The sequence below is a fragment of the Labrus bergylta genome, chromosome 6 (assembly GCF_963930695.1).
Source record: "Labrus bergylta chromosome 6, fLabBer1.1, whole genome shotgun sequence".
Lineage (NCBI taxonomy): Eukaryota > Metazoa > Chordata > Actinopteri > Labriformes > Labridae > Labrus > Labrus bergylta.
In genome coordinates, this window is record NC_089200.1 from 23,373,595 (window position 1) to 23,385,301 (window position 11,707).

The following is an 11,707-nucleotide window of genomic DNA, read 5'->3' on the forward strand; positions in this document are numbered from 1 at the left end:
AGCAAATTTAAACACAATATAATATTAAATACAAAGTAAATAAGCACTAAAAATATCAAAACTAAGAATTGGAATATATACAACCAGGATTTAACATTACTAGTCTAAAATATGAAATATTAAATGTAAATGTGCAAAAACAGAGTTGTAAATGGACAGTATTGGCATAGGGAGATGTGCAATCAGTGATACATAAGTCAAAGTGCATGAGTGTAGACATATTATCAGCAGAAACTATTCTATAGGCTAAACATAATGAGGACATATGGTAAAAATACATTAATATAAGCATTTAAATAATCAGCTGTAAAATCGAAATGTTTAGTGTGCAGGTTAAAACAGGATGTGTTCGATCACATAGAATAAACACTTTTTATGATACATTTGAAGGCATCTTTAGCAAGGAATCAGTCTTCACGGATTCAGAGTTAGAGAGTCTGAGAGTCAGATCGAGTAAAATCCTCCTCACTCTGGTCTCATTCTGGTCTCAGGGGTCAGGATCTGATCTGGGACGAGTCTGTAACTGATCCATGAGGACAGACTGCATGGTGTGACAGCCTCTTTGCTCTGTGATTGGTTTAAACTCAGAGAGACTACAGCTCTGAAATTACCTACAGTCACTGTCACGACCAATGAAAAAACAGCTTTAGGACCAATCCCCTCCTGTTTTCACTTTTTAACCAATCAGCGCGGAGCAGGGGCGGGGACGCCCACCTCTCTCATGAAATGGTGATACGGGGTGATCAGGAGTCAGAAAAATCGATCGCTGGTCCACATGAACTTCCTGCGGTCAACTCTGTGCTGACTAAAAAACTCGTATAGAGTCGGACTCGGTGTGTGCAGAAACATGGACTCGCTAGTGTACCTGTCCGGTGCGCTCTTGCTGTTCCTGCTGTGGATCAGAGTCAAAGGTGTGGATTACGTGATCGTGCATCAGAGGTGGATCTTCGTGTGCCTCTTTCTGCTGCCTCTTTCCGTTGTTTTTGATGTTTATTATTATGTCCGCGCGTGGATCATCTTTAAGATGTGCTCTGCGCCAAGACTGCACGAGCAGCGCGTCCGCGACATCCAGCGACAGGTGAGACCCCCCCCCCACGTCATAACCTGACAGTGTCCGAGTGCACAGGAGCCTCATTGATGAGTGTGCTTGTCATTAAGTGGGCATAAGTTATTGTAGTTGAAGCAGTGACTTAATATTCGAAACATACAACGAACATGAATAAATAGAAACGTGTTTTTCATCGAGGTTTAGTGTTTTATCTCTAGCAGTACTCTACTGGTGGGTCTGGACCGGTCTGGACCCGAAATAGGTCATGGGGCCGTTTTCAGTGGGTCGCAAATGTGTGCCTGTAAAATAAAATTGTGTCAAAACCTACAAAGCCCTTTCTAATCATGTTTCTTTTGAACAGTTGTTTCCAAACTACGCTCTCTTTTTTTTAATAAATCTGATTGGTTGACGAATATCTGATGTTGAGTGTCAATTTCACGTTAAGGTGTTGGATTGTGGGTCCTGAGGCTAGACCAGTTGAGAACCACTGAATCAGCTTTAGGATCAAAACAACGAGAATTGACCAGTATTGCATGTGTTTGGAAAGGAATTATGTTTAGTGAAAATCTCAGTCAGTGTGATTCTCTGATGGAATAAATGGAGTCCAAACTACACTGTGATGTAAGACTTCATCAATCAGATATTACACAACTGTATTGTATCTGTTCACTTGTTTACCAGCGTTTGATGCATCCTGACGTCTTTACATACAGAGAGCCTATACACCACAGAAACCATTCTGTTGGGATTTCAGGGTGATTGCTGTAGTTTTTGTTGCTGTCTTCTGTAAATTAAAGCCCAACCTAATGTACACGGGGGTGCTGCACAGTTTTGCAAATTCATAGTTGTAACAATATAAGCATTCACAATGAACACATCGAAAGAGTCTAAATGAAGAGAGTCAGATGAAGTGAAGTGAGCTATCAGCTACTATCAGATTAATTCTTCTTATAAGGTGAAAAAAATGCTTTTTGGATTTATCCAGGAGGGACTCTTTGTAAGCAAAGGTGTTGTGTAAAACACAAACACCAGGTAGACATACAAATTGGGATTTATAGCATTTATAATGTGTTCTGTCAAATCGGATTCATCGCAACTTATAATGTTATCACAACACTGAACAGTGATGGCACACTGCATGTTTTTCTCACTTTCAGGCCTGAGTTCTAAAATACTGAATATTACCTTTCCATCGATCTCAGAACCCATCACCCATCATCTTTGAAAGTAGAGAAGAGACCTATCGCTCTGTAGAAGGAAGAGTACTTGCGCAAGTGCAGATTGTTTGATTACATAGTCACACCGCCTACTACTGGCCTGGCATGTAGATTACAGTGTTTTGAGTTGGGGTTTTTTGGGATCCGTGTGCACAGTCAATGTTATCAAAATCTGAAAGCGGAACTTTTTTAAAAACAGAAACAAACAATGATTCCCATATTAGTTGATTATTTTCCCATAAACCCGGCCTAAGAGGTCATGTTAACTGTAGCGCATTGACCTCAATGAATTTCCTCTGTATTATGTACTGTACCTTTAAGATTGAAGGAGTGGAACAGGTGAACTGTCAGATTTGCTGTGTTGTACCTGTAATACTAATGTCATATTTCATGTTCTGACTCATTTCAGGTGCAAGAGTGGAGGAAGGACGGCAGTAAGACCCACATGTGTACAGGTCGCCCTGGCTGGCTCACCGTGTCCCTCAGAGTCGGAAAATACAAGAAAACAAACAAAAACATCATGATCAACATGATGGACATCCTGGAGGTGGACACAGAGAAGCAGGTGGGAGGAATGCAGACACACACACACACACACACACACACACACACACACACACACACACACACACACACACACACACACACACACACACACACACACACACACACACACACACACACACACACACTAGGTTCATGCCTTTTTTGGAATTTTGCGCTTCCATATCCTCATTGTTATGTGTGATCATGGAGCCTTCTTTTGTAAGATATTTAAAAAGAGCAAGTTTGATAACTTTTATAGTTTCCATCCTGGGCTGTCTAAAACTGTTAAGTGTTGTAGTTGACACAGGTATGTTTCTGTAAACATCTCTGGAGTTTTATGACCTGGCTCCTCATATAGCAGATTCATGACAGCGTGTTGCAAATACTCTGGTTCATATTTGTTGATCTGTTGCTGCTGAAATGTTAATGTCTGAATGCTGCCGTTGACCGTGTTTGTCTTGGTTTTAATTTTATGTGACTTTGTAGGCTGTTAGGCTAAACTTAAGTTATTCCAGAATAACACTTGAAGTGATCTAGATCTGAATCTGAATAAGGTGTCACTGTGAGTAAACACCACAGTAATGGAACTGTTGAAAAAATTGAGATAGCAGCCATTGTAAATGTTGTTATTATTTTTATTTCCATTACATTTTAATGAGTCTTTAACTGGGTACAGTGATACAAGTAGCCTGAATGTTAAGTTTTTGTGTTGAGGTGCACACTTGAGTCAGACAGATTCTCCATTCTTTTGAGAGCTTTATGCACTTATGTTTCCTCAAACTTGTTTTTAAATGGATCAACAATCTGGCCCCTGAACCTCTCTCCAGATGTGTTCGAAAACAGGATGGAAACAGGGTAACGAGAAGCACTGTGAATGGAGACTGTAGCGTACGACATCGTAGATCTACGTTTGGTCAATCAGCCTTCTCCATCAAAGGCTGCAAACTCTGGAACACATTACCACCTGAAATAAAAATTAATGTCCGACTTAAAATCTTTTACAAAACAGGTGAAATGCTCAAAGCAAGCCAGAGCTGTACCCACTTTTAATTAATATCTTCAAACTTTATTTTAAACTGGTTTATAACATTTGTATTGTTGTACATGTATTTTAATGTATCCTCATATTGTGTTATGGGGTTTTATGTAACTGAATGTTGTACATTTTAATCTGATTGTTTACACAAAGGCCCAACTGGGGACACGAGTTGGAAATTAGCAATAGCTATATACTCTTTTTGCAGCACATCAGTTTCATGCCTCGTATTGAAATTATGTTAAATTGCATTGTCCCTATTAAATAAATAAATTCAATTCAATAACCCTTCCTCTAACCGGTCAATGGTTAACTTGTTCGTCAAAAATCTCTGCATAATTTTACTAAATTCTACACTGTTACAAACGCTGTAGGGTAGTGTAGTCCATGTATCTATGCAGAAGTCGAAGTAGTAGTCTTTAATAGCATTCAACTGTCAGTCTCTGAGTAATGTCTACAGGTATAAAATGTGTACTCTGGTATGAGATAAATGACTGCAGACAATGAATGAATTTGTCAAATTTATTTGCAGACATCTGAAAAATATCAGAGGTGAATTTCCCTTTTCATGTCTCCATGTGGCCGAAGAAAGGACAAAAATGACCCGTTCCTCCGATGTCCACAGTTTAATCAACTGCTCTTCAAGATTCTCAGCTCCAACCCCCACATAATACGCTCAGTTTCAGTTGCCATGGTTTTCTGTACACAAACGAGCAGAAAGTGCGGCAGAACCAGAAATTGGCCATTTAACTAGCATAGAAATCGCACCGACAACTAGCGTTTGTAATTGGAGTATTGCTGAGCTACATGGACACACCACCATAACGTCTGAGGCTTTATACAGTAACTGAAAGATACCCTGAGTATGTTTAACTGACTTGCTCGTACAGGCCTCTGATGGTTGACTGACAGTGATGTGTGTTTTTCAGGTGGTGAGAGTGGAGCCGCTGGCCAACATGGGTCAGGTGACCGCTCTCCTAAACTCTATTGGCTGGACGCTGCCGGTGCTGCCCGAGCTCGATGACCTCACAGTGGGTATGTTTTTCGGTGTTAACGGTGGGATATATTTCCTGGGGGGTGTCATCATCAAATTGTGTGTCACTCACACTCACTCAGAGTGCAGAGATGTCCGTCCTCAATCAGGCACTGTTTCCTGCTCGGTGCCTCACTGACTCTAATCTAATAGACGACTCATTGTTGTAGCTCAGGAGATGAAACTGAGAGGAAATGGCTGCAGAGCTGGAGGCTCCCCTCGATCAGGTTTCATTATGGATTTCCTGATGCCATAAACTGCACATCAACAATCTAATGTTTTCCCATCAGGCCGCGGTGCATTCATTTATCCTGATGTCCACGCCTGCCAACACACAGCAGGCTGAGGCTGCTTTCTGCTCTGTGTTTACCTGCTGATATATCAAATAACTTATAAATCTGTAATTAAGAAATGACTGATAGCAGGGCGCTCGTGGCACAGCGCCCCATGTTTGGAGGCATTGCTCCTCCAAGAGGGCGGCCCGGGTTCAAATCCCACCTGTGGCTCCTTTCCCGCATGTCATTCCCTACTCTCTCTTTCTGATTTCCAACTCTATCCACTGTCCTGTCTCTCCATTAAAGGCACAAGAAGCCCAATAATAAATCTTTTGAAAAAAAGAAAAAAAAAAAAAGAAGAAATGACTGATATCAAATGTTCTCTTCTGCCCTCTCTCAGGTGGTTTGGTGATGGGAACAGGCATCGAGTCGTCCTCTCATATTTATGGGTTGTTTCAGCACATCTGTGTCGCATTTGAGCTGGTTCTGGCTGATGGCAGCTTAGTGCGCTGCACTGAGGTCAGTATGTGTGATTTATCAATCTATCAACTTTTATTTATAAAGCCCTAAATCCCAACAAAAAGTGATCTCAGGACACACTCTTTGTAATATTACTGTTAGAGAACGAACACAGAGAACAAACATTTGGCAACAGTGATGAGGACATACTTCTTTTCAACATGTAGAAACCCAATCATTTAGACCAGTGGTTCTCAAACTTTTTAGACTGCGTACCACCTCCGAAAATATTTGGCTCTCCAAATGTTAATGTAAGCCCACATTAACAGAATATCTGTTAATGTGGGCCTACATTAACAGAATATCTGTTATTGTAGGCCTACAGCTGCTTGCTGTTGTTTCAGTACTGAACTATAACAGAATATCAAGTGGAACTTGAGGCGTACTCCTGTTGTTGTTTATGTCTGTGTGCGTGAGCATAAATTGAGAAGATTAAAGTTGTTTGTTGCAAAAACTAGATTAATTTAGAGGGGAAAACACATCTGATATAAATACAACCCAATAGATACAAGCTAGATAAGAGTGCGACAAAAAAAAAAGTCGTTTTATGCTGAATGGGTTTGTCTTTTATATTGTGGAGATTTCTTTGCGTACCACCACAGGGAGCCCACGTACCACCGGTGGTACACGTACCATAGTTTGAGAACCACTGATTTAGAGGGAATTATTCCTCCCCATTTTTACAATAAATCCTATCAAAAAAATGACATGAAAAGTGTGAAGCATGTGTAGAGGAAAAAAACTCATCTTTTGACCCCATCTCCCCCTAAATGAGCCTGTGACTGAGAAAGAGTTGAACTTGTGATTCAGGCTCAAAGTGTCAGTGTTTGGTTTAGCAGTGATCGATTCTGGGAGGTTTTACAAAGATTTATTTGTAAAAGTCAATGTGTCAGACCAACATTACAAACCGTGGAGAATGAGACCACAAAACTCTCTCTCACAGTGATACATTTTTCTGTCTCGCAGGAGGAGAACTCTGATCTGTTCCACGCTGTCCCGTGGTCCTGTGGGACTCTGGGCTTCCTGGTTGCAGCTGAGATTAAAATAGTTCCTGCTAAGTCCTGGGTGAAGCTGCGATACGAGCCGGTGCGAGGACTGGGGAACATCTGCAAACGTTTCGCTGAAGAATCGGGAAACAAGCAGAACACGTTTGTAGAAGGTCTGCAGTACAGTCTGGACTCTGCTGTCATCATGACGGGAACCATGACGGATGAGGCAGAGCCTGATAAGGTGAGGTGTTTGTGTAATGCACCTGAACTCCTTTTAAGACAATTTCAGGACATTCAGGTCCAGAACATTTACAGCGGTGCCTTTAAACATGTTCTTTTCATTGTGAAATTTAGTGTTGGGCGTGCTCTCACAACCTTAGAGTAGTCAGTTTGGATTAGATGAGGAAGGGGGCGAATGTGTAGAGCGTGCAGGAGAAGGGGAGTTCAGTAACAGCGTCTCTGTGTTAATATCATTACGACATGTTTCAACAACACAAACATAGCAGTAGTAATACGGACAGTGGGGAGACAAGTGGAGATGGCGACCGCCATTGTTGAGTTTCAAATGCTACGTCCGTGTTTTATTCAGTCTGTGGTCTACTGCATCCAGCTCGTACAGACTTGTCTTTAACTGGGTCCAAAAATGTGATAATTCTGCACATTTTAGGTTTTGTAAATTGTCAACCTGCCTCTTTTATTATATATTTTAGAACACTGTCATTCTCTTTTAGTTCCCTGCCTGGCTCTGCACCTCCTTATATCTAATAGATCAGACTCTCGAAAGCCCTGCCTGAAGAGAGCGAGCATTTTAATCACTCTAAAGCTTTTGTTTTCCCTTTCATCTGTTTAATTTACTTTTGTCTTTATTTCGATTATGCTCTCATCTCCACATTTGAAAGTGCCCCTGCTAAAACTGCAAAGTTAGTCACTCTTTTCCATAACTTTGCTTTCTCTTTTGCACTACAGCGTTGTTCATTTTGTTGCTTTTAATTGAAGTCCTTCCTTTTATAAAGTTATTTTTGGTCTGAATTCTCCCGTTGATATCAGATTAACAGGATCGGCCTGCACTTTAAACCCTGGTTCTTCAAACACGTGGAGAGCTTCCTGAAAGGTGACGACACGGGAGTGGAATACATTCCTCTGAGACAGTACTACCACAGACACACACGCAGCATCTTCTGGGAGCTTCAGGTACACACACATGCACAAACACACACAAACGTCAGGATTAGATTAAGGGGGTGCTTTTTGTGCCACATTTTAGCTTGTCATCATCTTATCAACTCCTCACTCCCCTCTTTTATTAGCACTCTAATGTTCTTTGTCTGACACACAAACACACATTTTGTACTCACACAGACGGACACACACTGATTTTGTTAAAACATGAGGGCCTGTGTTTTATGTCCATTCATGTTTGTAGAAATTGATCTCACACACACACACACACACACACACACACACACACACACACACACACACACCATTAGCCATTAGTGAGAAAGCCCGACATCCTCTTACCTCTGCAGTAGTAAAAGTTGTGATGAATTATGCATGGTATCAGTTTGACAGATGTCTGCAGGATCTGCTTACAGCATTCTGATGCTCTGCTTTTTGTGGAGTTTAGTTGTTTAGTCCTTGCAGAGAAGGAAGCCTGCACACGATGAGTGCCAGAGGGTGGAGGCCGCCCTCTGGTGGAGCATTATCTGTTTGAGAAATTCTTGAGTATTCTCGCCAGAGGAATAAATGGACAATTATCCACCAAATCACTAAAATATGTCAATGTTTTTTTTTATTTTATTTGTAATATAACCAGGCCTAAATCATCTGATGTGTAACAGAATATTGGCTGTGTGCTTATCAGTTGTTAATGAAAAAAAGTCCATCACAAATTTCCAGAATGACATTTGAAAATGACATCTGAACAACAATCTAAAAAGAAACAATTTCAGTTTTTAAAAAATCATAAAAAAACAACAAACCTCATATCAGAAGCTGAAATCACCAAATATTTCTTATTTTCTTGTCAAAGAAAGGTTTAACTATGTTGGATGTTGTATAAACCGATGTGTGTATATTTGTGTCCTTCCTCTAGGATATAATCCCCTTTGGGAACAACCCGGTGTTTCGTTGGCTGTTTGGGTGGATGGTTCCTCCTAAAATCTCTCTGCTGAAGCTCACTCAGGGAGAAACCATTCGACGTCTTTATGAGCAGCACCACGTGGTCCAGGACATGCTGGTACCCATGAAGAATCTGCAGGCTGCAATAACACGCTTCCACGAGGACATCCACGTAAGACTGGGACTGCTAAATACTTCATATTTAGAATGCATGCAGCCTCTTCATGTGTATCCTGTTGTTTCAGGTGTATCCTCTGTGGCTGTGTCCATTCCTGCTCCCCCCCGGCAGGGGGATGGTTCACCCCAAAAGTGGGGAGGAAGAGCTGTACGTGGACATCGGGGCTTATGGGGAGCCGAAAGTCAAACACTTTGAAGCTAAAGCATCGACGCGTCAGCTGGAGAAGTTTGTCAGAGACGTGCATGGGTGAGTGAATGTTTGGGATTAAGCATCTTTATCTCCAGTGTTTGGAATAGAACGAGGGATGGACATGAATAAATATCAAGGCTTCATATATTTAAATAAGAGCCTGTTCGATGTAGTATAGAAGTTATTATGACATGTACTTGTACTGACACATCTTCCTGCTGCAGCTTCCAGATGTTGTATGCAGACGTGTACATGGACAGAGAGGAGTTTTGGGAGATGTTTGATGGTCGGCTGTATCACAGACTGAGAGACGAGCTCGGCTGTAAGGACGCCTTCCCAGAGGTGTACGACAAAATCTGTAAATCTGCACGACACTGACCGTCACAGGAGCCTCAGCAGCAGGTTGCTGGACGTTTCACAAAAAAAAAAAAAAAAAATTGTTTCACACAAAGATCTAACTAGTTATTTTTATCTGAAGTGAAAATAAATATAGAACAGTAATACAAGCTTAAAGATCATGTTCTTTTGACAACCACACATTGTCTGAAGAGATATCCATGTAAAGCTCAAGTATGGTGATGCTTTCAAGTGATGAATGTATGCTGTCTCCCTTCTTTCTGTTTTTAAGCTTTTATTCAGCCATGAGCTGCTTGATTCCAAACCCTCTGTAACTTATACCACTGTTTTTCACAACTCATCACTAGACTTGTATTGGAGCACTGATGACCTGGACTTTGAGTCAAACTTGAGCATTTACTGCATTTGGACTCGGAGGATGAAGAGGAGGGCTCCATCTTTTTATTTTATTGAGACTGTGTAATAGTTTTATTTTATTTTTTTAATAAGGCTCTGATCATTTATTCAGTTTAGAGTCAAGGCTGACACGTAAATGACGATGGACATGAGGTTTAATATCCCTCTTCTAGTCTTCTGACTACTTAAAGCGCTTTTATACCGCAGGTCATGCCTACCCATTCACACACTGATGGCAGAGGCTGCTATGTAAAGCATCCATCAGTATTAACTCATCCATTCATACACATTTACATGGCTCAAAACATTTCATGGGGTCCAGCCACGGCCGGAAAAACCTACAAATATAGTGCAAAGTCAGTACGCAATAATCATTTATGTTCCGTCACTGCATCAATGCACAATCGTCCACATCGCGATGCGTCATAGAAACGGTTGATTTCGACACTCTTACTGCACACATGGAAACATTTACTGATTCTGTAAACAGCTTCTCTAATCTTTTAATATGAAAAGTTGAGGAACACATTCATTCAACAATACAACACGTAAAGTCATCTTCTGGAAAGCTTGCTCGGCTCAACATGATTACATTTTATTTGTCTCAGTTTTAACAATATCACACCCACTCAGACTGAGGTACAGTATAAACATGAAGACTGACAGATAATAGAGAGTTGAAGCTCAGATAAGAGGGCCAAGGTGGAAAAAAGAAGCTCATCTTGGAACTCGGCTCAGACAAATTTAAGAAGACGGACTCAGGGAATGGGGACTCGACTACAACACTGACTTATAACTCATGTTACCTTCTAACACCATGTTTTCTTTTTTTTCTTTTCTTTTTTTTCTTTTCTCTTCTTTTTTTTTCTATTTCACTAAAGACCTTTTTGTAACTTTTTCTGCAAACCTTTAATGAACAGGTCAGCCTTTTCTTTTGTTCCCCAAGTGCCATAAACAGAAACTGAATCTAATTTGTAGGGTTGCTAAAGAAACTATTTTTAGAGCATGTCTTTGTAACGTATATTACAATAGTGAAATTGTTCACTTCTGCTTCACAAGAGTTATATTCTGTGAAAAGAAGATCAAATCATGATGATGTAACATTTACAAACATCTAGAGATAATTTGTCTTCAGGGCACGTTTGCAGGAAAGCTGAACTATTTTTAACATGGCTGTGTCTCTGATTTTAGAGATTTCATTAGTGGACATATTGAGATTTAATGAGATTTGAAATAATTGTGCAGCCCTACAAATTAGCAAAGGACACATTTTTTAGACAGTCTATACACTTTAGAGATACATGTGTGATTCATTTTAATCAAAGGAAATAGTATTGTAACTCAAAGGTTTCCAATTTTGTATCAGCCTGTTCATAAACAACATTGTGGAAGAACTTCAATAATCTGTAAAGCACTAAGATCATAGATGTGATTATTTCTGTGTACAAAAATCTTGTAGTTCTGTTAAAAAAAACAAAAACAATAAAGAGGATGTGATTCATCTAACTCTTAAAGTGTTCTGCTTGAGAAAGACTGTCAGAATATTTGAGGACAGGGATGATCATTTCTTATTTAATTTAAAACAGGGACTCGCTGCGAGAAGAAATAATAGTTTTAGTTTTAAAATGGGAGTTTGTAGCAGCATATAATCGTCACGGGCCGCTGCCGCCTGTACGTCCTGAATGTTTCCTGCTGCATTCTCACATCAGCTCACCTTGACTTGGAAAATGTTCCATGTTCCATGGTGCATCTCAGTGGGCTATCCTCCAATAAAAAAATGTCAAATTTAATGTATAATACTAG

The 11,707-nt window shown here is 40.4% G+C and overlaps 1 protein-coding gene across 1 annotated transcript; it reads left to right on the forward strand.

The window, feature by feature from the left end:
* The first annotated feature begins 699 nt into the window (after window positions 1–699).
* dhcr24 (24-dehydrocholesterol reductase) lies at window positions 700–11,410 on the forward strand. Its single transcript, XM_020631897.3, has 9 exons — window positions 700–1,078; window positions 2,675–2,830; window positions 4,777–4,882; window positions 5,556–5,674; window positions 6,641–6,904; window positions 7,711–7,854; window positions 8,759–8,956; window positions 9,030–9,208; window positions 9,376–11,410. The coding sequence occupies exons 1-9, from the start codon at window positions 848–850 to the stop codon at window positions 9,527–9,529; spliced, it is 1,551 nt and encodes a 516-aa protein (XP_020487553.1). The 5' UTR covers window positions 700–847; the 3' UTR covers window positions 9,530–11,410.
* The last annotated feature ends 297 nt before the right edge of the window (window positions 11,411–11,707 follow it).